Genomic DNA, 27,029 nt, shown 5'->3' with positions numbered 1-27,029 from the left:
AAATGTATCTCAGGATGTTGAGAGAGGCAAGGGAGGAGAAGTTCAGAAAAGTTTTCAATTCTTCTCTGGCACCTCTCTGGTGCTAGAGGACAGCCAATTTGGTACCACTATTTAAGAAGAGAAGTATGGATATACCAAGAATCCATAGGCGAGTCAGTCTAACCTCGGTGGTGAGGAAACTATTGGAAGAGATTCTGAGGGAAAGAACTAACCTGTGTTTGGAGGGGACAGGGATTAATCCAGAACATTCAAAATGGTTTTGTGGAAGAGAGGTCAGGTCTGAACAAATTGATTGGATTTTCAAAAGAGGTAACTGGGTATGCAGATAAGGGCAATGCTTTTGATATAGTTTACTTGAACTTCAGCAAGGCTTTTGAAAAGGTCTCATGGGAAACTGATAACAAGGCTAAGAGCCCATAGATTCCAAGGAAATTTGACAAATTGAATGCACGTTTGGCTGAGTAGAAGGAAGCAGAGGTGATAGTTGAAGAGCATTTTTCCAACTGGAAGTCTATGTCCTGTGAGGTCTGACAGGGTCAGTGTTGGGGCCTTTACTGTGTGTGGTTCATACAAATGATTTTGACTTGAATGTAGGTTGATCATTAATATTGCAGGTGACACAAAAATTGGATTGATGGTAAATAGTAAGGAAGATCACCTTTGATTACAGGAGGATATAGATAGGTCAGTCAGATGGGCTTATCAGTGATAAATTAGATTCAATCCAGATATCTGTAAGGCTCCACACTTGTGTAACACCAACAAGGCAAGGGAGTAGATGTTGGACGGTGACACCATAGGAACCTCTGATGATGAGAGGGAATTTAGTATGCATGTCCACCAGCCCCATTAGGTATCAGGTGAGGTGAATAGAGTGGTTATGAAGGTATATGAAACCCTTGCCTTTATTAGCTGAGGAATAGAGTTTAAGAGCAGGCTGGTAATGATGGTACTAGATAAAATGTTGTTTTGGCAACAACCTTATTGTGTGCAGTTCTGGAATCCACATTGTAGAAGGGATATGATAACACTGGAGGGAATGCAATAGAGATTTACTGGGATGTTTTCTGTGCTGGAGAGTTTGTTATGAAGAGAGATTAGATAGACTGGGATTGCTTTCCATGGAACAAAGGATATTGATAGGGAACATAACAGATGTCAAAAATTATGAGGCACACAAATAGGGTAGAGAGAAAGAAAATGTCCTTTAGATGCAGGTGTCAGTGAAAAAAAGTGTATAAATTTAAGGTATGGAGAAGAAGATTTAGAAGAATGTGAGGAAAAATGTTTTCATGGTCGGAATCTGAAATACTGCCTGTAAAAGTGGTAGAGATAGAAAACGTCTTAAATTTTTAAGAAGTTTTGAGGTGTGCACTTGCGATGTCAAGACTTACAAGGCTAAAGAGCAAGTGCTGGGAAATGCGATTAGAATAGTTAAATGGTTGTTTTTGACCAGCACAGACTTGTTGGGTCAAAGGGCCTTTTTCTGTTCTGTCAATCTCAATGACTCTGCAACTCCGACTATTCCTGATGATGTTTTCTTTAATATGCGCTGTACAGATGAAAGGGATAATTAAATACGTTTCCAAAAACTTGAAAGTATCAAAAACTGTTTTCTTAAAATTTGGTGCTAAAATTTATTGATTTTACAGAACATTAAATTCCATTTTCAATGTAACATGAGTTGATGGTGATGATGCTAATTCAGAACAAGTGTGATTAGAAGTTGATTTGTGCATGAATTACGACTTGATTCTGAAGCAACTGGCATTCAATAAAACAAATGGGAAGACCAAATAAAATCGGTCAACTGTTTGGATTTTCTGTGAGTGCCAGTCACAGGAAGAGCAAAATCTGATCATCAGTGAGACCTTCTGAATTGCAGAATATGTGAGAAAGGTAACTCATAATTAGCAGGCCAAAAACTTAATGATCCATCTCTACAATAAGACGGGTGAAATCTTTAAGCATTACATTCAGAGAGACAGTCTGGTTTAGTTGCCAAACATTGAGAATACACTCCAGCAACATAGTACAGTAATTCACAAATGAATTCTTTTAAGAACCTCTCTAAAGGTGTTATTGTCCCAATTTGCAAAACAAGCTAAGGCCTGTTTCAAATGCAATGCTTGAACATCGACACAGAAAACTTTACCAAAATGACACATACATTTATTCTGGCATGACATGTGTATACACATATTTTCCCTGTATGGAAATCTTTGTCATTTGTAAAATTCATGGAAAACAGGCATGGCACAGCCTAATCTCTAGGCTCAGTATTGACATGAATATGGTTAGTATGAGCACTGAGGTACACTAATATTCTCCATTACTCTGAGTAACTTGTGATCCTGTCCAAAGTCAATGACAATTAGTTTTAAATTCTCTCAAGAGAGTTTTTTACTATAACTTACAAAGTTATTCCACTCATTCTAAACTAATTTTCCAGGTTATTGTAGAATTAGTTGTATATTATTTAACTCTGCAGCTTTTCAAATACAACTTCTGTAATTTTTGAACAATAAAGTCTGCTCCTGCAATTCCCCAAAATAGACGTAAATTGCCTGCTACTACCATAAAAAGATAAATATAATGATGTATAATTGTTTAACTATTTGATTAGTGTGTCAAATTGAAGTGGTAAACATGTTTTACTCTTAAAAATGTGTTGCTGGAAAAGCGCAGCAGGTCAGGCAGCATCAAAGGATTCTCCTGCTCCTTTGATGCTGCCTGACCTGCTGCGCTTTTCCAGCAACACATTTTTAAACTCTGATCCCCAGCATCTGCAGTCCTCACTTTCTCCTAGATGTTTTACTCTTGCCGAGCAGATAATGATGGAATTCTTTTTTGTTGTTCTTGAGGAGGAAGAGATGCTACAATAGATGAGAACATTGCCTCTTCCTGAGCGTGACCGGGATTTATTTCTAACCCAAGTTAGCATGAATGCTTCCACTCTCAATTTATTCTACAGATACCATGTGAAATTCTTTTGGACAGTTTCAAATCAGATATAATGGGCACACATGTGCTTTGTTCTGAACAAATTGTCTGAGTGTAAGATGGAAAGATTTAATAAATATAAAAAATGCATTTGTATATGTATATTTTTTAATGGCTTACCAGGCAAATGTAACATGACAATGAAAGGTTAAACCACTTCAGAAACAATGGAGAAATGCTAAGAACTGCATTTTTTAAGGTGCCACTATATGAGAGATTCAGAACATATGTCTGAATGCACCTTGATACCACTCCAGTTAAAGAACATTTTAATTGTTCTGCAAAAAAATCTCTCATGTGCAGGTGTCAACACATTACACTGCTTGCATTAGCCTAAACATTATTTATTCAATATCATTTTCAATAATATTGTGAGTGACTAATTACATACCAGCAATACTTACAAAGCACACATTTTCATATTCAGGCAGAGTAAAGAAGCCACCTTTACTTTTTGGCTATGTTATTCCTAATTGACATTAGTTTGTTCAGCATTAATCAGTTCCTGTGAGGAAATAATATATCACAAAGAATGTCAACTATGCATTAATAATTGCACTAAATTGGCAGTCAATCTGAGAGACTGTTCAATGAGCAATGGTGGGAGAAATTGAAAGGTATCCAACTATCAGAAAGAGTCCTCTTGTGCAAGTCAGTGGTTCAAGGCTGAGTGAAGATAGTGTTGATGAAAATTTATCCTTCTGCCAGCTGAGTAAAGATGATGTTTTCATTTTACCATTGATTGTTGAGATGAACAATAATATCCTGTTCTTCAATATTGATACATACCATATGTTAAAGACAAATGGACATATATCCACAAAATCATGGTTGTTCGTTTATTTGTAATTTTCACTGTTGAGCATGCACTCTTCTCAAAAGTAAAATAATCCTGATTATAGTTTCAAAAAGTTTTTTTTTTCGTAAATTTCAAGAAATAAAATAATCGTGCCTTCCACAAGCGGAGGTTGCTCGAAAGAATGTCACAGCTGTCACTTGAGGGGGATGCAGCAATAATACAGTAGTGTCACTGGATTAGTAACCCAGAACCTGAGGTTAATGCTGTGGGAAATGGGTTTAATTCAAAGACAGCAAATGGGGAAATTTGAATTTAATAAAATCTGGACTTAAATGATAGCCTAATGGTAACCATATGATAGCTGTTAGTTGTCACGCTAATGTTGTTTTGAGTAGGAAATGTTCTGTCCTTACCTGATTTGATCAATATGTGACTCCAAACCCAGCAATCTGGTTGATTCTTATTTACCCTCTGAAATGGCCAGTGAGCCATTCACTTGTATCAAACCAGTACAAAGTCTTACTTATCAACAACTGGGGACATGTGCCAAAATTGGACAAACTGTCTCAGGCTAGTCAAGCAACAGCCAAGCATGGTCATTCGCAGAATCATACTTTACAGATAAAGTACTTCCACTTGCTTGGATGGATGTGGCCTTAAAAGCCCTGAAGAAGCATGACATGATCCAGGACAAAGATGCCCTTTGATGAGCGTCAAATTCACCACCTATAATAGTCTCTCCCTTCAGCATTGATGTGCAATTTGCACCATCTATCAAATCTGTGACATCTAAGAATGATAGGGGCAGCAGGTGCATGGGAAAACCAGCAACTGCAAGTTCCACTCAATTCAGACATCATCCCAACTTGGAATAATATCACTATTCCTTCACTATCATTGGGTCAAAATGCTGGAACTTCCTTCATGACAAGTGGGTTTTCCTTCTCCCCCCCCCCCCCCCCAATGACTGCAGCAGTTCAAAACAGCAGTTCAGTCCCACCGTTTTTGGGTCAATTACAGATGGGTAACAATTACTGACCTAGTCAATTGTGTTCGCATCACCTGCCCAAATAAAAAAATTACATAGTATTTTGAAACAGAGATCAGTGTCAATCCAGAGCTGAGGAGAGGTGGATGGCATGAGGAGTAATTAATTGAATTTGAAAACCTCAACAGCAAGTTACTTGCAGACCCTCCTGATTTTAATGGCAGATTCTGATTGCCATTTTTCATCTCCACTTCTTTATTGCAACCAACTGAATTGAGAGGCTTCTCTAACTGGCACGGCAGACAGATGTTTTGCAACAGGCCTCAGTCAGGGAAAGAAGATTAGGATGGAAGAGAGGAATCAGGGAGGCTAGAGGGAGGAAGATCAGGATACCGAGCTGGAAGGTGGAAGATGAACAGAGTCCGCAGGCAACACTGCAGAGACTAAATGATGATGATCAGAGAGTGCAGACAACACCCAGGGAAAATGAAACTGAAAAGATGATGGGGAAAAATGTTTGGAATTTGCAGACAACATCAGTGAAGCTCCAGTAGGGGAGAAAGATCAGAGCCAGAGGCAACATTATAGACACTGGAGTAAATGTCGGTCAGATTCTGGAAACAACAGGGAAATTCAGAGCCAGAGCCGAGGTTGGAAGGATTGAGATCATAGAGGTGATTGAAGGGTTGAGGAGCACAGCTAAGGTGGTAAGGGAGTTAAAGACTTAGGTCTAATAGAGAGCACTCAATTGGAATGAGTTGAGGTGAGCAGGATTCAGTTGATAAGTGGAAAGCCGTCCTAGATTCAGTAGTCTTCACTTCCCTTTAGTAACAGAGTCTTCCAGATCTTGGAAGCACGGCTCACCAGTTTGAAATTCAAAATGATGGATAATTATGAGGCATGCAGTTTTATTTAATATTTAACTTGCCATTGCACCATCTTCAAGAGGGTTTTCCACCATTTCCCTGTTTTGCCTCTATTGACATCAAGGGATGGATTACACTCTCCCCGGTGGTAGGTCTGAAGGTGCTGGGGCAAATAATATCAAACAGATTGCCTTTGTGCATCGGCGCAATCACGCCTGATCTCTGTCAAGTTTTATGAGACTAATTGAGCTCCATCTGCTAGAGCAGTTACATGGCCATTTATGACAAATTCTGCCACTATTTTCTCTTTGATGGGTTAAGGTTTTTGCCCTTTGGGAAGCCTAGAACCTGTAGCTGCATATGTTTATACCAGGTACGTTATTGCTCTCTGCTGTGAGAGTTCCTCAACCTGTTGGAGATAATCCCCAAGATCAATCCCCCGCCCCTACTCTCCCTTCACCTCTCCACTTTACCCTTACACCCATGCTCCCCTTGTCAATTTAGCATCTTGAATGCAGACCCCACATTCCCCATTCACCCTCCTCAGCATGACCCCAAAGCACAGACATACCTCTCAGTCTGAGTTCCTCTGTATTTTGGGCTGCTTGTTATTTTATCATCTGTTTCCATTAGCAACGCAAGTGCGACAAAGTTCTCATCCAGTCTGACTGGAAGTCTCATGTTAATGCAGCTAATGCTGCCCTCAGTATTTTATTGCTGTAGAACAGCCTTTGGACGTCCACCCAACTTTTTAACTGGCACCCATAAAATCCATCCTCAGACATCACCAGTCTGGGGTCAAGATGCAACTTTTCCATGACACCAGGCCCAAACCCACACATTCTGAAGGTTAAATTACTCATTTTGTTGCTATTATAATGCTGGAGAAAAATTGGACCCAATTTGCATGCTGCAGTTTCCTAGAATGTGCAGTGAGATAAATGAACAGATTGTTTATTTCTGGTTATAATAATTGAGAGATAAGTATTGACCCAAACATGAGGAGAACCATCCAGCAGATATCTGAATCGTGCCTTGGGATATTTTGTGTGTATCTGAGAAGACCTTGATTTAAATTTGGACCAAAAACTTAGCAACTATGAACAGTGCAGCACACCCTCAGTGTGAGGTGTCAGACGAGGCTATGTGCTTAAGCTTATAGGTTGGTGTTGAACTGATTAACTTATGAGTCAAAAGTGAATGTTATTTCTGAGCAATTGCCAAAATGAATTATGATTAATGTAGTATAATTTGTATGAAAGTTAACAAATGACATAAATGTGAATTTTGTGAACAGCTGCAGGGGTGGAGGAAGCCAATTAAAGAAGCAACATTAACTTTGGTGTTAATGTGTTATGACATAGGCATCTCTGGTCATCCTCTCTTTTACAAGATACTGTACTGAAGCAGGTTGTACCCTGCAATGCAGTATAACAATACTTCCATTTTGAACTGAATTTTGAAAAATCTCCAAGCAAATGAAGATATGCCAGAACTATATAAGTTTGATGCTCCCACTAAGAACAACTCAATGTTGCTTTGTTTTCTTATGAATAGCAGTGTCATCAATTTTTTTTACTTTTAGCAGTAAAAAAATCTTACAGCCAGACACAGAAAGTTGCTAGCAGAAACCATTGGTTCATGCAGCAATTTTTTATTACATCAACATGTAATTTGCATATTCCTTACCTCTGTGGTTTCATTAGTAGCAGGAGTAAGTTAGTTTCAAACTAAAACAAAAGCAATTTTTAAATCTCTGGCTAACTTTCATGAATATCAATGACTTGGCAGTGACGTAAACTCTTGCCATTCTGTAAAGCATTCTGAAAACTAAGGACGTTTTTCCTTGCAAACAGACTTGAACTTGTATAATTATAATTAGATTTGAAGTGAAGCAGTCGGTGATATTTCCGTTTTGATTCAGGTCGTTGGCACATTTTGCAGAACTCATGTCTAACAATAAACTTAAAAAGGCTAGACTGAATTAGCAAGTGAAGAAGGAAAGCATGAGTGGGTTGGGGAATGATTTATTCTCTCAATTTTTGTGAGGTTGCTACTTCACATAACAGTGAACATGACTAGGAAATGCAACAGGCCTCCCAGTGTTGCCAGCGCACTGCAGAAATAAAAGAAATAGAGATGTTATTGAATACTGAGTAGATGCTAGAAACAGCCATTGAGCTGTGAGATCTGCCAGGTCAGTTAGAATTAAAAATGCTCTGCCACACTTAATAAAGGAAGGTTCCTTTTGGCTGACATTTGGTTTTCTACCAGTACCACTAACAAGTCCAAAAATCTTATCAAGCCAGTTTTGCAATATAAAAATAAGATTTACATACTGCATCACGCTCTTGGAACCTCTTTTGTATTACAACAATCTATCATAACCAAAGGGGCTTAAACAATAATAAACATTAGGTTTTAGAGAAGTGACATATAGATGAGAAATAGTACTGCATGCTAATGCAGAAGCAGCAGAGCTAATACTTTACTTAGCCTCAGAGTCTTAAGCTAATGATGAGGAAATTGCAGTAAGGCTACTCAATGCAATTGGTGCAGATTTCTCCTCTTTATTAAACAGCTGGTAACAATAGGAGAAAGTGAGGACTGCTGATGCTGGAGATCAGAGTCGAAAAGTGTGGTACTGGAAAAGCACAGCAGGTCAGGCAGCATCCGAAGGGCAGGAGAAATGATGTTTCGGGCATAAGCCCTTCATCAGGAATGAGGGGGGAGGGGGTTGCTGAGAGATAAATAGGAAGGTGGGGTTGTAGGGAAGGTAGCTGGGAAGGCGATAGTTAGATGCAAGTGGGGGTTGATAATGATAGGTCAGAGGGGAGGGTGGAGCGGATAGGTGAGAAGGAAGTTAGACAGATAGGACAGTTCAAGAGGGAAGTGCCGATTTGGAGGGTTGGATCTGGGATGATGTGGGCGGAGGGACAATATGGAAACTGGTGAAGTCGATGTTGATGCAATGTGGTTGATTTGTCTCAAGGTGGAAGATGAGGCATTCTTCCTCCTGTTGTTGGGTGAATCAATAGGTTAAAATGGAAGAATCAAGCTAGTATTTTTGACTCCTGTTTAATAAGGAGTGGCTGAGTGCCTTGATTTTACCCAGTGAATTTGAATTAATTTGATGGCTGAATCTGAGCATTTTGTTCCTGCTCACACAATTTGTATGTGAATGTTTGCGTATAGGGTTGGGTAAAGATCCTGTGGTATTAATATCACATATTACAATACTTAGACTCAGGTTTGGGGAATATCCAATCAGGGGTGGAAGATTTTGGGGAATACTTCTTAGTAATTGAGTACCAGAGGTGAGGTAGGCATCAAATTAGAAGAGCAAAGAAAACAAGATAAATTAGGAACCACAAGACTAAAATGTTACTCCTAGTTTAGCTGTATGTTTCTAAAATAAATAATGGGTGTCGGAGTGCTGGAGTTTGCCATTCAATCCATTTAACCTGCTCCACTATTCAATTAGATCATGGCTGACCATGAATTTTAACACCAATTTCCTGCATTAGCCCACTATCTCTTGATGTCACTCACTGTTTTGAACATGTTTCATGATTGACCTTTCTTTTTCTTGCGATGGGTGAAACAAATTTCCTCATTTTTTTTCTTATGTATCTGCATGAGGGCAATTCTTTGTGGAGTTAATTGAGCTGTGAATAGCCTATTCAGCCATGAGAATGAAGGATAGGGAGAGTAGCATTTTCTGAATCCATTTCGTTTCACATTCAACATTGATCTTTCTCTCCTGTGACTTTGTTGGAAACTGAAACAGGCTGGGTTATATAAGGCTTCGCCCATTTTTTTATCAACAATCTTACACTGACATTGAAAGTTGGAATGACTCAAAATTGACAACTTTTGGCAGCTTGTCACATGACAGAGGAAAATAGTGCAGAACAAATTGGCCTTAAATAAAATTCAACTTCGTTCCACCAGGTTGGACAACTCAATATGATAATGGACGCAAGTTTGCACATTACATGTTTCAACTATTTGTAGATTATGTAGAACTCCATTAGTATATTGATATATATTATATAGGCTGCTTCTTGTTTCAATCAGGTGTGGAATGTACCCATTTGTCAACACACCTGAACAGTGCAGCAGGCAGATTCTAGCATTTACTGAGTAGTCCCTCCTCTGTCCCACCAATTGTTCATTGTCAAGTGCAGACCTTTTGAGTAAGAAACTGACAGGTAATACAAAGCAAATGACCTCATGGTGTCAGTTGCTGAAAAGATTATTTCAAAGTTATGTATTATTGTTAAATTCTCGTTCGATTTACCTAATCTATTCAAGACAAGCAATATGCTGTTGCATTGCAGGTTTTGCACATTCACTTTAATTCTTATGTTTCAAACCTATTTAAAGGACTGTGCAATAACTGGTGTGTATTTATTTGAGCTTGCTATTCAGTTACACTGAAAATGAAATTTAAGTTAGTACAGCATTTTTTCAGAGCATGGAATAATGCTTATGGCAACAATTATCTACTATTGTTCACTCAGTTAAGAAATTTGGTCTAATGCATTCAAGTTTATTGTAGTATTGCTATGGAAAATTGGGCAAACTAGGTGTACAGTTGCCAGTGCTTGTGAAACATCACCAAAAATGAGTTATGGCTTTGAGAAAAGGGTGTTGCAACATTTCAAAGAATAAAGAAAATAAGCTACTTTTGATGGAATATGGAAGGAAATGTTAATGCTTTTTAACAAATAAATTTCATACATTACGAAGCACATGAAAAGAGCTGAAATATATGTGATTCTGTTAAAGTTAAGAAAACGCTGCAGGAAATAATTCATGCCTCTGTTGACTTGGTGTTATTAAGAGGGAGTGTATTGTCTAGCGATGTACTTCAGGGAATTATATCCTTTAGATAATAGTTCAAGCAACCTTGCCAGTTACCATAGCAACTGGATGCTGAGATTTTCTTGTTAGGTTTCATGAAGTACAGTACTAAGAGCAAGATTTAACTATCTTCTTTCAACCATATTAATATGAGTGCTGTTCTGATATATTTTTATTTTGTTATTTAGATAAACTTCAAACACAAGATATTGAAGAATACTTCTTGTTTTATGATTTTTTAAATTATCCTTATACAGTCATAATCTGAATTATTGTGGTTGAGAAAAAGGGTGCAAATACAAGTACTTCTTTTTGTTTACAATTATCAATGACTTTTCAAATGTATAAACTTTCTGGGTCCAATGGGTTGAAACTGATTTCATATTAACAATGAATGCATTTACGATTTGTGCAAAATTTTCATTTAAATTCACTAATACTATTTAATTTGATGCTTCAATAACTTGTATGAGACCATAGACATAGGAGCAGAAGAAGGCTATTCAGCCCATTGAGTCTGCTATGCTTTTCTATCAGATTATGGCTGAACTCAAAATTCTCAACGTCACTTTCATGCTTTTTCCCCAAAACCCTTTACTGAGGAACCTTGATTATCCGAATATCAATTATCCGAATAGCGGATTATTCGAAGGAGATCTCGAAGTCCCGATAGTAACATTACATCAAAGACGTGCTTCCAACACTGATCGCTTCTTTTGTTTGCAATGATTAAACAGGCACTGTCTCCAAATAACTCACCTCCCACCCTTTCTGTCTCCCCACCCTTTCCCTGGACGTCGACTGAGGGGTGTACGCTAACCCCCGCTCCCCCCCAGATAATCTCTCCAATATTGTCCTGTACAGGGTAAAAGTGGAACCTGTCAAAAATTTGCAGTAAAAAGTTGTGCATGTGGTTGTGTGTGTGTGTGCGTGCGCTAAGGCAGCAGCAGTCTTGTTGTTGGTGTCCAGTCCGGCTGCCCTGGGTTGCTGGGGGGGGGGGGGGGGGGTTTAGCGGACAGGGGGTGCTGCATGGGGGCTGGGCAGGCGGGGGAAGTGTTGGACAGGGCGCGGGTGGGCGTGGGGCGGTGTTGGATGGGAGGGGGCAGGGGCTCGTGTGCAGTGTGCTGCTGCCTTGTCTCCTGAATGGGAAGCAGACTTAAAAAACTCCGAGCCCCAAAGGAAAGGCATTTAATCAATTAACCAAATAATCGATTATCCAAATGAAATAGTGTCCACCCATCCTGTTTGGGTAATCAAGGTTCCTCTGAACACCCTTATGTATTGAAAATCTATCTTGGCCTTGAATATACATTTTTAAAAAATTTTAAAATTATACTCTATTCACAAAAAATGTCTTTATTATATATGTGCATAGTCACAAAATGTATATTTCTGTACAATAGCATATGAAGAAAATTAACAAACATTGGAGTTTGACTTTATCCAACAAACAAACCAAAGGCATCTCTTACTTGTATAAGATTATATTTACATGCAATTAAGATACCGAGAGGGCCCGATAACTGAACACATCCCCAAAATTTAACTTTAGTGGAAAGATATCAGCAGTGGTCATTTCCCACCATGCCTTGGTGGCAGCTGCCCCCAGCTTTAGTGCATCCCTCGCACATAGTCCTGGACCTTGGAATCTGGCATTATTCTGAAGAATTTACTCAATGACCTATCCTCAAAGGTTGTGCCAAGGAATACTACAGATTCACAACATTTTGTGAAAAAAATTTGACCTCATCTCTGTCTTAAATGTGTAACGCCCTTATTCTGAAATTGTTCCCTTTGGTCCAAGACTCTCTCAGAAGTGGAAACAAACTTTCCACATCTACCCTGTCAAGACCTCTAAGAGTCTTGTATGTTTCAATTAGGTTGTTCTGCACTCTTCTGTATTTTAGTGAGTGGAAGCCCAATCTATTCTTTCCCTCTATTAAGATAGTCCCTCCATACGCGATGTTAGCCGAGTGAAACCTCTCTGCAATGCCGTTAATGTTAGTATATCTTTCCTTAGGAAAAGAAACCTTAAATCTGGCCAACTTATTAGTACACTCATCTTCATGTTGAAAGGTTTAGGTCAAGTGCTATTGAAGAACATGGGCACAAAAATTTGTCCTGACACTTCAATATATTATTGAGCAACTGCTGCATTTTCAACAGAGCTGTCTTCCAGGTGGGATGTTAAATCAAAGCTTTGCTTGCCCAGTCAAATCAATGCAAAAGAAGAATCACAGAATAATTCCCGACCAATACAAATCCTTCACTGAATATTACCAAAACAGATTATCAGGTTGTTACCACATTGCTCCTTGTGATGGGGTTTACTGGGGATAAAGTGACTGCTAGGTTTCCTAAATTACAGGTAGGGAGGAGGGACTTGGGGGAGGGGCGTCGGAAATGTGATAGGTGGAAAGAGGTCAAGGTGAGGGTGATAGGTCAGACTGGGGTGGGGGCGAAGAGGTCGGGAAGAAGATCTCAGGTTAGGAAGGCGGTGCTGAATTTGATGGATTTGACTGAGACAGGGTGGGGGGAGGGGAAATGAGGAAACTGGTGAAATCCGAGTTCATCCCTTGTGGTTGGACGGTTCCTAGCCGGAAGATGAGGCGTTCTTCCTCCAACCGTCGTTTTGTTGTGGTCTGACGATGGAGGAGTCCAAAGACCTGCATATCCTTGGTGGAGTGGGAGGGGGAATTGAAATGTTGAGCTACAGGGTGGTTGGGTTGGTTGGTCCGGGTGTCCCAGAGGTGTTCTCTGAAACGCTCCGCAAGTAGCCGGCCTGTCTCCCCATATAGAGGAGGCCACATCGGGTGCAGAAGATGCAATAGATGATATGTGTGGAGGTGCAGGTGAATCTGTGGCGGATATGGAAGTTTCCTTTGGGGCCTTGGAGGGAGGTGAGGGGGGAGGTGTGGGCGCAAGTCTTGTACCTCCTGCGGTTGCAGGGGAAGGTGCCGGGAGTGGAGGTTGGGTTGGTGGGGGGTGTGGATCTGACGAGGGAGTCACGGAGGGAGTGGTCTTTACGGAATGCTGATAGGGGAGGGGAGAGAAATATATCCTTGGTGGTGGGGCCACCCCACCAATCTCCATGTACAGCGCATCATCCGCCGTCATTTCCGCTACCTCCAAACGGACCCCACCACCAGGGATATATTTCCCTCCCCTCCCCTATCAGCATTCTGTAAAGACCACTCCCTCCGTGACTCCCTCGTCAGATCCACACCCCCCACCAACCCAACCTCCACTCCCGGCACCTTCCCCTGCAACCGCAGGAGGTGCAAGACTTGCGCCCACACCTCCCCCCTCACCTCCCTCCAAGGCCCCAAAGGAAACTTCCATATCCGCCACAGATTCACCTGCACCTCCACACATATCATCTATTGCATCCTCTGCACCCGATGTGGCCTCCTCTATATTGGGGAGACAGGCCGGCTACTTGCGGAGCGTTTCAGAGAACACCTCTGGGACACCCGGACCAACCAACCCAACCACCCTGTAGCTCAACATTTCAATTCCCCCTCCCACTCCACCAAGGATATGCAGGTCTTTGGACTCCTCCATCGTCAGACCACAACAAAACGACGGTTGGAGGAAGAATGCCTCACCTTCCGGCTAGGAACCGTCCAACCACAAGGGATGAACTCGGATTTCACCAGTTTCCTCAATTCCCCTCCCCCCACCCTGTCTCAGTCAAATCCATCAAATTCAGCACCGCCTTCCTAACCTGAGATCTTCTTCCCGACCTCTCCGCCCCCACCCCAGTCTGACCTATCACCCTCACCTTGACCTCTTTCCACCTATCACATTTCCGACACCCCTCCCCCAAGTCCCTCCTCCCTACCTTTTATCTTAGCCTGCTGGACAAACTTTCCTCATTCCTGAAGAAGGGCTTATGCCCGAAACGTCGATTCTCCTGTTCCCTGGATGCTGTCTGACCTGCTGCGCTTTTCCAGCAACACATTTCCAGCTCTGATCTCCAGCATCTGCAGACCTCACTTTCTCCTTCCTAAATTACAACAAAGGCTAAACTTCAGAAATACTTAATGAGCTGTAGAACATTGTAAACTATAAGCTGTAGGACCTTCTAATATCACAACAAATGGTAAATTTAAAGCAAGCTTTTCTTTCTCATCAAATACAAAAAAGGGTTCCAAATTCAATTTTACCAACTGGCTAGTTAAGAGGTTGGAATAAAACCGAAATTGCTAGCAAAACTCAGCAGGTTTGACACATCTGTGAAAAGAAACTGGGAGAAATTGGCAACAAGAACAGGAGCCCCTGGTCCTCACCTTCCACTCCACCAACTCCGGATACATCACATCATCCTCCAACATTTCTGTCACCTACAACAGACACCACCACCATGGCTATATTTTCCTCCCCATCCCTATCTGCGTTCCATAAAGAGCATTCCCTCTGAAACTCCCTTGTTATATCCATGCCCCCCACCAACCCACTCTCCCCTTCTGGCACCTTCACCTGCCACCGGAAGAAGTGCAAAACCTCCCCCTTACCTCCATTGAAGACCCCAAAGGAGCCTTCCACATTCATCAGAGATTTACCTGCACTTCCACACATGTCATCTCTATCCATTGTGGTCACCCCTACATTGGGGAGACAGGACATCTACTTGCGGAATGTTTCAGAAAACATCACTGGGACAGATGCATGAAACAACCTCACTGCCCTGTGGCCGAATAGTTTAACTACTTCTCACACTAAGCCAAGGACATGCAGGTCCTGGGCCTCCTCCCCTGTCAAATCCTTACCACCTGATGCCAGGAGGAAGAACGCCTCATCTTCCACTTTGGGACCTTCCAACCACACAGGATCAATGTGGATTTCACCAGTTTCCTCATTTCCTCTCCTCCCACCTTATCCCAGATCCAACCTTCCAACTCGGCACTGCCCTCTTGACCTGTCCTACCTGTCCATCTTCCTTCCCACTTATTCGCACCACCCTCCTCTCTGACCTATCATCTTCACCCCAACTTCATCTACCTATCTCATTCTCAGCTACCGTCCCCCCAATCCCACCCCCCTTCCCATTTATCTCCCAGCTCCCTCGGGCCATCTTCTCATTCCTGATGAAGAGCTTATTGCTCGCAATGTTGATTCTTCTGTTCCTCGGATGCTGCCTGACCGGCTGTGCTTGTCGAGCACCACACTCTGTGAAAAGAAAGCAGAGTTAACGCATTAAGTCTGGTGTCACTTCATTATTTCTTTGCCAGCAATTTTGGTTTTTGTTTCAGATCTCCAACATTTGTAGTTCTTTCTTTTATTTCTGTAAATAGATTTTAATTTGGAATGATGAATTAAAAGTATTTTACTTTTTAATTCCTGTCATTTTATTTTTCCATCTCAAGTCCTTCACCATGTAATTTTCTTTTGTATAATGATAATGAAAAAGGGTTGTATTTTTCTTTCTGTCAAAGTCATCACATATTGTTTTTATTTGGATATCTTGTAAAATATAATTCATTATTTGCAAGTAATATAATGTTTCTGAGATAGCACAATGAAAGGCCACTAGGGCCAGAAAGTCTAGTTTTTTATTCTGGTGGATCTTTCTGTAGCTTAATTTGACTGCCTGGAAATTCAAGTTTGTTCAGTTTTGAAATAGACAAGGTGAGGGTACATTTGCTCATGCTCTGCATCTGCTGAATTCTGAGGCATCTCATTGCACCTTAGCCATCACAGCATAAAAAAGTCAGCTGGAATGAAGGACAGTAAGGTTGGATCATTGTTAACTTTACAGCAATTCCCAGAGCTATGAAGCTTAGAGAACTGGTAAAAAGACATACAGCACAAAGTGGCCCAGATTATTGAGTCTGTACTGACTTATCTTCACTAATTCCACTTCTAACACTTGTCTCATCACCTTGAATGTTCTTACAATGGGGTTAGTTGGGCAAAGATCAGGGATTGAGTGACAAGAGAGAAGTGTGGGGAAGTGGAGGTTAGAAGCACAGGAGCTGTACAGATTGGGGAGAAGGGCTGGACAGCAGGCAAGTTAGGATTTGGATGTGGTTGGAAGTGGTGATCTTTGCGAATTTTCTTTAAATGTAGTGTTAGTTGAAGTACTCATGCTTGCCTGGTCTTCAAATTCAGTGAAGTAAATTCAAAAGCTTAATTTGGAGGCTACAAACTAATTGCAGATAAAACCAGTTTGTATACACAAAGAATTGGTTTCATCTATTATCCTGGAGGACTATTTTTCTCTCATTGCTATGTCAAGCAGTCCACTTCCAGCCCATTATATAAGAGGATCACTGTATTGCAGAAATCAAGAATTGCTTGGTCAAATGATCTATCTTTATGCAGTACTGATTTGACATCCCTATCCATCCATGTGAAGAAATAGGCAGTCTCTATTGAGGGAGAGGGAACTTGATAAAAATATGAACAAATTTCTTCACACATATATGTACTATCTTAATTGATATTTTGGCACATGTTATAACCATAGAGTTCTTAACCAAGTTACCATCACATTTCAAATCTAATCTGCTTCTAATTAGCTCTTAACAATTCCATATATTGGATCACTTTATCTACAGAATTTACTTCCTCTGGCTAAAATTTGTTTAAATGGTTTTTGCCACAAGGGATTAGTTAATTTAATGAATTAAAGGACAATCTAAATTATCAAAAATTGAAATATTACAATATAAATGTGCACACTTAGTTAATGTGATTTAATGATTTTTTTATTCAATTCTCAACACTTGTCACTGATAAAGGTTAATTTCTGTGTGTCACAAATTAGTAGCAGATGGTCACAGTGATGGATTAAAAAATAAATTAGCTCCCAATAAAGTATAATTACAACAAGATAGCTGTCACAGACATAAACACTGAAGAAGCAGCAGCAATTGGAGAAAGATTTTATTCATGAAGTTTCGGTATTTCTTCCATTTTTCATTTTCACTGCACGATAAGCAAATGCTTACTTTATGGTATCAAAATTATAATAATTTTAGTGAGGATTATGTGACTCAGTGAGTAAATAAACACGCAACTAGTGGTCATTAAAAACACTTCAACAATGTTTTTTTTTAACCAAACATAGAGACTACAAAATGTATAGGTTTGATTTGTGCTCTATGTGAGATGATTCATCTCATATGTACAAATTAGGAGCTGGGTAGACCATTCAGCTTATTCGCCCTTCTCCACCATCTGTTAAGATCATGACTGACCATATTATGAGCTCAACTCCATTCTCCTGTCTGCCCTCTATAATCTTAGAATATCTATTAACAAGGGGGTGGATTTAACTTGATCTTTCAACTATCAATGATCTAGCCTGTACTGCTCGTTTAGAGAATTCCAATAATTATGACCCTTGGAGAGAGAAAAAAAATTCTACTCATCTCTGTCTTCAATGGGAAAGCCCTTTTTTTTTGAAAGCTGTCCCTATAGTTCTCACCTCTCCCACATGGGGACGTATCCTATTAGCATCCATCCTGACAAATGCACAGATGATCTTATGCTTCATTAAAATCCCTTGTATTCTTTTACACTTCAATGGATACAGGCCTGACCTGTTCAACCTTTGCTCATATCATAATCCATTCAATCCCAGGGATCAGTTTAATGAAACCTATCAGGAAGAATATTGGACATAGGAGCAGAAGTCCATCAAATCTGCTCTGCCTTTAAATGAGACCACAGCTGATCTGATCGGCCTAAAGTCCAGTTTCGTGCTTTTTCCCCATTACCCTTGATTCCTTTAGCCTTGAATGTACTTAATGATTTAGCCTCAACAGCCTTCTGCAGTAAAGAATTCCACAGACCCTCTGAGAGAAGAAAATCTTCCTCATCTCTGCACTTATATCTTTTCTTAAGTAAAAAAGCCAAAACCATACAGAATACAGCAGATGTTATCTCACTTATGCCATGTACAACTGTACCAAAATATTCTCTGCAAGTAGACTTGATCTTCTTTACAAATAAGAACACATTGCATTTACCTTCCTAATCATTTCCTGTACCTACCTGTTAGCTTCTTGTGATTCATATCAAGACATTCAGATCTTTCTGTAATAAAGAGTTCTGCAGTACCGTCCCTTCTAAACAACAAACTGATTGTCAATTCTTCCCACCAAAGTGAAAATGTTCACATTTTGCACATGATACTCCATCAGCCAGATTTCTATCTCTTCATGATGTTTATTTATATTTCTTTGTCCTGTTCCCAATTACCTTCAGATCTATTTTTGTGTCATTGCCAAATTTCATTTCTGATCATATCCATCATCAATGTTAGCAGTGCCTACATAGGCATCAAAGCAAGAACTTCACTGAGTGGACATGTTCAGTGTTGATTATGGTGATCCCTTGGAGAAAAGACCTTAGAAGTGAAAAAACTTAACTTGTCTGGCACCTTTTATGTTTGCAGCACATTCCAAAGCACTTTATATTCAATTAAGTAAATTTTGTTGTCACGTAGGAAAGGTGGCAGTCAATTTACAAGATTCCACATATAGTGATGTGTGAATGACTAGATAAGATGTTTATTGTTGCCTGAAGAATAACTGTTAGGCAGTACACTGGGGAAAGTTCCCCAGGAACACTTTGCAATAATATCATGAAATCTTTTATATCCACATACACAGTGGGTTCTGGTAGGATCAGTTCAACATTTTGTGTGAAAAATGGCACTTCCAGAGGTTCAGCATCTACCTTAGAAAACATGGACATATAAGTCTAGATTTAGTCTAAAGCTTCTAGTGTTAGAACAGGGAAACCTGATCTGCTGAGTTTTAGATGAGAGTGCAATCTATTGAACCTCAGTTGAAATGAAAGCATTTACTATCCACTGAGATTCCCTTGATTATGCACCATAGATTTGAGAGATGACCCACTTAAGTCCTTGAGGGTGACATTGACAGCATTTCCATGGTTTATCTGGGTTTTCTGTAAATCCTCTTTGCTGCAGATGACCATAAGAGCACTCACTGCTCAATCCCTGATTATTCAAACATACAGAACACATGGTTGAGATACAGATGCCTGTTAATTCCCATTTACTATACGTTATCATCATTGACCAAACTGATAGAACAAATAATAGAAAAGCATCACAGAAAAAACTACAGGAGAGGGGAAAATATGTGGCAATGATATTTCCTTACACCACCATTTATACCTAAAACAAAAACAATAGTTTTATAGAAAACTGAAATACTGACTGTTCTTTGATTATCCGCTCTTTCTAATTTTTGGGCAGATTTTAGTTTAGAACTCCTTATTGTCAGCAAGGAGGGTCTAATAAATAATTAATACTGTGTGAAGATTCTAATATTGTTTTTATCTGTGTCTGCTTTAGTATGGACAGTTTCCACTCACGTTCACTCACCATAGGCAGTAGACTTTGGGCGATGACCATGTTGAGTGTCCACTAAAAGCATCATTCGTTGCTTTAAGGTTTGGCACTGCAATTTTAAATGATGTTACTTCGTGAGACTGTTTAAACCTTGCAACACTTAACCGACCTGAGTCTGACTACAGGAAGTACAGATGAATCTCTGTTGGATGTAGAAGGAACCTTTGGGGCCTTAGACGGAGGTGAGGGGGGAAGGTGTGGGCACAGGTTTTGCACCTCACACAGTGGCAGAGGAAGGTGCCGGGAGTGAAGGGTGGGTTGTTGGGGAGCGTGGACCTAACAAGGGAGTCAGAGAGGGAATGGTCTCTCCAGAACGTAGATAGGGGTGGGGAGGGAAATATATCTCTGAGACAGAGATTCACCTGTATTTCCATACACGTCATCTATTCTGTCTATTGCTCCCGATGTGGTCTCCTCTAAACTTTGGAGACAGGACACCCACTTGAGGATTGCTTCAGAGAAAGTCTCTAGGACATGTGAACCAAACAACCCCACCTCCCAGTGACTGAACACTTTATTTCCCCCTCCTACTCCACCAAGAGCATGCAGGTTCTGGGTGTCCTCCACCTCCAAATCCTAAGCACCTATGCCTGGAGGAAGAATGCCTCATCTTCGCCTTGGGACCCTTCAACCACAAGGGATCAATGTGGATTTCACCAGTTTCCTCATTTCCCCTCCTCCCACCTTATTCCAGATCAAACCTTCCAACTTGACACCGTCCCCTTCAACTTCCTAGCTGTCCATCCTCCTTCCCACCTATCTGCTCCACCCTCCTCTCTGACCTATCAACTTCACCCCCACCTCCATCTACCTATCGCTTTCCCAGCTACCTTCCCCCAGCATCCGCCCCCCCCTCCCCCCGAGCCCTATTTATCTCTCAGCCCCCTTAGGCCACTAACCTCATTCCTGATGAAGAGCTTATGCTTGAAACATCGATTCTCCTGCTCCTCGGATGCTGCCTAATGGGCTGCGCTTTTCCAGCACCACATTCTTTGACAAATATTACTTGCCACTTGTTGGCCCAAGCCTGGATATTGTCCAGATCTTGTTGCATTTGTGCATGGGCTGCTTCAGTATCTGAGGAAAACATCCCCACTTTTGACCTCATGACAGAGGGAAGAACATTGATGAAGCAATCGAAGATTGTTGGCCGTAGCCAAGTACCCCGAGGGACTCCTGCAGAGATATCCTGGAGCTGAAATGACTGACCCTCCATAACCACAACCACAACCATCTTCCTTTGTCCAGGTATAACTCTAACCAGTGAAGTGTTTGCCCCTGATACCCACTGATTCCAATTTTGCCAGGGTCCTTGATGCCATACTTGTTCAAATGCAGCCTTGATGTCAAGGGCTGTCACTCTCACTTCACCTCTGGAATTCAGCTCTTTTGTCCATGTTTGAACCAAGGCTGTAATGAGATCAGGACCTGAGTGACCCTGGTGAAACCTAAATTGGGCATCACTGATCAGGTTGTTGCTGAGCAGGTGCTGCTTCATAGCACTGTTGATGACTCCTTCCATCACTTTACTGATGGTGGACAGTCAATTGATTGGGCGATAATTGGCCGGGCTGGATTTGTCCTGATTTTTGCAAACAGGACATACCTGGGCAATTTTCCACATTGCCAGTGTTGTAAATGTACTGGAAGAGTTTGGCTAGGGGAGCGGAAAGTTCTGGAGCACAAGTCTTCACTACTATTGCTGGAATGTTATCAGAGCCCATTGCCTTTGCAGTATCCAGTGCCTTCAGCACTTTGATTCCATAAGAATGACTATGTTAGGCTGTTGCTTGACTAGTCTGTGAGATGCCTCTCCCAATTTTGGCACTAGCTCCAAGATGTTTGTAAGGAGGACTTTGCATGGTCAACAGGGCTGTTTGTGTTTTTGCCATTGTCTTTTCCGGTTCCAAGATCGATGCCAGGTGGTCCATCCAGTTTCATTTCTTTGTTGTGACTTTCTAGCAATTGGCTTGCTAGTCCATGTCAGAGGGCAGCTGAGAGTAAGCCACAGTGCTGGAGTCACATGTAGGCCACACCAGGTAAGAATGGCAGATTTCCTTCCCTAAAAGGACATTAGTGAACCAGATGGGTTTTTCAAACAATTGACAATGGTTTCATTGTCATCAGTCGACTCTAAACTCCAAATTCTTTTTTATTGAATTCAAATTCCACCATCTGTTGTGGTGGGATTCTAACCTCGGTCCCCAGTCATTGTTCTGGGTTTCTCGATTAATATTAGAGCGATAATACCACTTGGCCATCGTATCTCTGTATATCTATTACGGGATAAAGAGCCAAGAGTAAAATCTTCTGAAAAAAAATTACAAGCTTCATATATAATCTTTCCAGTAGTATTACTAAGCAGTGAAAATGCCTGCTTATCTTATTAGCGGATTTAGCATTATAAGTAAGAATAACCCCTCAAATTAATCATTGCTCTCAGCTATTCTGTTAGGTAGCATGAACTATGAAAGATAATTAGGTTAATTCAGCAATCAGTGGATAGAGAGAAAAACATTGCTGAAATGCAAAAATATTCTTTCAGCTGAGCATAAATTTGTATTGATGAAGGTAAGCAGTGACTGCTATCCATTTGTTCTGCTATCAGAATAATTTATAGTGATGAGTGGAAACACCTGAAAGCACCCATCACTGAACAAGTATTTATGGATAAAAATGCAATCTTGAATTACCTTGGGTTGAACTCATTGTTGCGAGAGAGTAGCCTATGGTCCTCTGGAACTGAGGTAACATTCATCATTACTTATTTATATGCCTCACAAGTAAGGCATCAGTAATTAGGACAAATTTAATTGGGTTGAATGTTGTTTTGGAAACTGGTCCCTCTGCCAAGCTTTGAGAATTTCTCCAGATGCTGTCTGTTGTATAGTTTAATTGTGTTTAAATAGGTTAATTGTATTTAATATATCACAATCATTTTTTTTTTGTTGAGTAAGGTTATGGAGTAAAGAGGGGTAAATACCATTGTGGTATAGCTTTGTGCGACATATGAATACACCAAAACAGACTCAATGGCTTAATACCCCACTGTAAGTGCCTTTATTGCTGTAATTCTATAAAAAGCAACTACTACCAATTTAAGGATTGAAAGGCTATATCAAGCAGGAATGGTGAGTAAAACCCAAATATAATCAGCTTTCCATTCATCCTATCTGTTTTTTAAAAAGCACGAAAATAATATCAGCATGGTATACAATTCAATTAAAGCATAAACTAAGCACAACAGGTAGTTTGGCACAGACCATTTGAATTTTGAATTGGGTTAATTATCACATGTACTCACATGAGTACAGTGAAAAGTTTAAAAGTCGTCACTACAGTCCCACCTTAGGTACAAAGGCACCTCTACAAAACAGAAGAGTAAAGAAAATAAAGTTAAGAAGTCAAACATTACAGTCCTTTTTCTTTAGTGAAACTAAAAAACACAGTTAAGAGTTCGACACCACAGTTCATAAGTGGCAAGCAATGTTGGGCCAGCACTCCTTACAATGGCTTGACCTCTGTGGCAGTTGAAGAAAATAGCACGATTACTTCTTGTCACAACCTAGTTGATTCTGCATTCAATGAAAAATAAAAAGAAGTTGACATACTATCAATTTCACTGAACACTTAGAACTCTGCACTCTTCTAACTGTAGATGAAAAATGAACACAACTGAACTTAGAAGGTAGTATGTCTCAACAACTTTACAAGTATTAGAAGAAATGTTGAACTGTACAGTGATGATACTGAATGCCAAGAACATTTGGTTCTCATAAAAATACAGAAGAGAACAAACTAGAAATTGCAACAGACAAAATTAAATAATACACTGATATTGGGCCTACAGATAAAATCATAAACTGGATTTTATGGATTTGGAATTGTCAGTTTTGTGATATTATTTCACACTGCTGAACTTTTTAGCATAAAACATCATCAAGCTACAGATGACTGTAAGTTTGATTCAGCGTTCCTTTGGGGTTTTTAAGCTACTCCACTGAACAATGCAGTATGAACTGGGTTTTGGAGCAGTCTTTGCAAACTGTGCTTAGCCAAATTGACAGTGAGAAATGCATGAATTGAGCCTTATTAGAAGATAGACTGTAGTTTAAATCACTGATCAATATCCAATGACCTTTGTGGGTACATAATGATTTGGTAAGAACATGATTCAACTCATTTTCTATAACCTACAGACTCTTGAGATGGGAACATTGGAAAGGTACCAGAATGTCTCTGTTTTCAAGAGAAGTTGACTAGTAAATAATTGCATGGGATAGAGTTTCTCGCATTTGATTTCAAGACATCAGAGGATACAATTTTGATGGCTCTTCCTTAAGGTGGCCACTTGAGCTGGCTATTTCAAGGACCTTGGCAAAATAGCAATGTACATAGGCTTGGAAAGGAGTGACCATTGCACAGTATTTGTGGAAACTAATTTTCATCTTTACCTCCGTCACGTATTTCATCGTGACCAAAAATTAAATGGGATAGATTCAGAACAGGTCCAAGAATTCAAACCAGGCATCCAAAGGGGTCCTGTGAACCATGAGCAGCAGCACAAATGTACTCTACTGTAATCAGTAACCTTTATAGATTACAGCCTGTCAGATCACTCACCCTCCCACTACTATCAAGTCAGGGGTTTAACTGTGGCTCAATTGAGGGTGTAGAAAAGCAACTGAAGGTCAGCACCATGCATTTAAAAATCAGATATTTCTATAACAAATCTATAGCACAGAACCACATGCACACAAAATGACATTTGCAGCATGCGGGTAGTGTTAAGTAATCCTACCTCTAATGTTTCAGATCTAGAGTTGCCATATTTGTTTCTGAATGGTCATGGATCATAAAACGACTAAAGAAAAGATGGAGTTTCATTTATATCTTCATCCAGAATGGTTGGGAAGATAAGTGTCTGAGTATAAAAGATACTGCTGAAGCACTTGCAACCAGCTTGAGCCAGTACTTTTTATTAGATGATCCATCCTTCTCTCTTAAGGATGCTACTTTTACCAGAGCTAGTCAATAGTCAATTCCATTGGTTTCACATAATATTAACAAACCAATTTAATGCATTGAATATATCAAAGCTGATGAGCCCAGACAACTTCCTCCAGAAAGCTCCAAACTGTTCCAAGACAGTTGCAGCAATGAGGAACAACTCAAGGATATGCCCAAAACAACAATAAGCAACAAAGATTCAAATTGTTGAATGAACAGTATTGCCACATGACACATAGCAACAGACTGCACTCTGAGAGTAAGGTAGAGGAATGTAAGGCCATTCAACCCTTTGTGTCAGCTCCTCCATTTAGTGAGTTCATGACCGAACTAAAATCCTCAACTCCACTTTCCTGCCTTTTCTCCATAATTCTTGAATTTCTTACTGACTAAAAACCAATCTTAGCTTTGAAAATATAAAACAACCCAATTTCAACAACCCTCTGTGATACAGAATGTCACAAATTTCCTTATCTCTGTCTTTAAAAAGGTGACCCCATATTGTGATATGTTGCCCTCTGGTTCTAGACTCCCCACATCATTCTTTTCCACAGCTACCCTGTCAAGTGTACTAAAAATCTGTATGTTTCAGTAAGATTGTTTCTCATTTTTCTAAACTCCGTCACCAAACCATCATCTCCCAGACCATACAGAACCTCATCACCTCAGGAGATCTCCTACCCACAGCCTCCAACCTCGTAGTCCGGGAACCCCACATCACCCGATTCTACCTCCTTCCCAAGATCCACAAGCCTGACCACCCTGGCCAACCCATTGTCGCAGCCTGCTCCTGCCCCATCGAACTCATCTCCAACTACCTCGATACTGTCCTATCCCCCCTAGTCCAGGAACTCCCCACGTACATTTGAGACATCACCTATGCACTCCACCTTCTCCAAGACTTCCGATTCCCTGGCCCCGAACACCTCATCTTCACCATGGACATCCAGTCCCTCTACACCTCCATCCACCATTACCAGGGCCTCCAAGCCCTCCATTTCTTCCTCTCCCGAAGTCCCCAACAGTACCCTTCCACTGACACTCTCATGTGTTTGGCTGAACTGGTCCTCACCCTGAACAATTTCTCCTTCGAATCCTCCCACTTCCTCCAGACCAAAGGGGTAGCCATGGGCACCCGCTATGCCTGTCTCTTTGTTGGCTACGGAGAACAGTCCATCTTCCATAGCTACACCTGCACCACTCCCCACCTCTTCCTCCGCTACATTGATGACTGCATTGGCGCCACCTCGTGCTCCCACGAGAAGGTTGAACAGTTCATCAACTTCACCAACACATTCCACCCCGACCTTCAATTCAGCTGGACCATCTCTGACACCTCCCTTCCTGGACCTCTCCATCTCCATTAACGATGACCGACTTGACACTGGCATTTTTTACAAACCCACCGACTCCCGCAGCTACCTGGACTAAACCACTTCCCACCCTACCTCCTGAAAAAAATGCCACCCCGTATTCCCAATTCCTCCGTCTGCGCCGTATCGGCTCCCAGGGGGACCAGTTCCACCACAGAACACACCCGATGGCCTCGTTCTTTAGAGATCGCAATTTCCCTTCTCACTTGGTTGAAGATGCCCTCCAACGCATCTCATCCACATCCCGCACCTCCGCCTTCAAACCCCACCCCTCCAATCGTAACAAAGACAGAACCCCCCTGGTCCTCACTTTCCACCCCACCAACCTTCAGATTAACTGCATCATAAGCTGACATTTCTGCCACCTCCAAATGGACCCTACCACCAGGAGGTATTTCCCTCTACACCCCTTTCCGCTTTCCGTAAAGACTGTTCCCTCTGTGACTACCTGGTCAGGTCCACACCCCCCAACAAACCACCCTCCTGTCCTGGCACCCTCCCCTGCCAACGCAGGAATTGCAAAACCTGCGCCCATGCCTCCTCCTTCACCTCCATCCAAGGCCCCAAAGGAGCCTTCCACATCCATCAAAGTTTCACCTGCGCATCCACCAATGTCATTTATTGTATCCGCTGCTCCCGATGCAGTGTCCCCTACATTAGGGAGACTGGACGCCTCCTCGCAGAGCGCTTCAGGGAACATCTCTGGGACACCCGCACCAATCAACCC

General features: G+C 41.0%; 1 protein-coding gene across 6 annotated transcripts in view; it reads left to right on the top strand.

Moving 5' to 3' along the window:
- Positions 1-27,029, top strand: part of LOC122556968 (protocadherin gamma-C5-like) — a 274,931-nt gene that overhangs the window by 150,936 nt on the left and 96,966 nt on the right. Inside the window, exon 4 of one of the 6 annotated variants that reach the window (XM_087995090.1) lies at positions 2,865-3,084. The exons of the other annotated variants lie outside the window; for them this stretch is intronic. Coding sequence (XP_087851216.1) covers positions 2,865-2,908 — 44 coding nt within the window. The 3' untranslated portion in view covers positions 2,909-3,084. Of the gene's footprint in view, positions 1-2,864; positions 3,085-27,029 lie in introns of those variants that run through there. 6 annotated transcript variants of the gene reach the window in all.

Source organism: Chiloscyllium plagiosum, unplaced genomic scaffold, assembly GCF_037043375.1.
Source record: "Chiloscyllium plagiosum isolate Xiang-an unplaced genomic scaffold, Cpla_swu_hap1 HiC_scaffold_16, whole genome shotgun sequence".
NCBI lineage: Eukaryota > Metazoa > Chordata > Chondrichthyes > Orectolobiformes > Hemiscylliidae > Chiloscyllium > Chiloscyllium plagiosum.
This window is presented reverse-complemented; position numbering and strand designations above follow the sequence as displayed.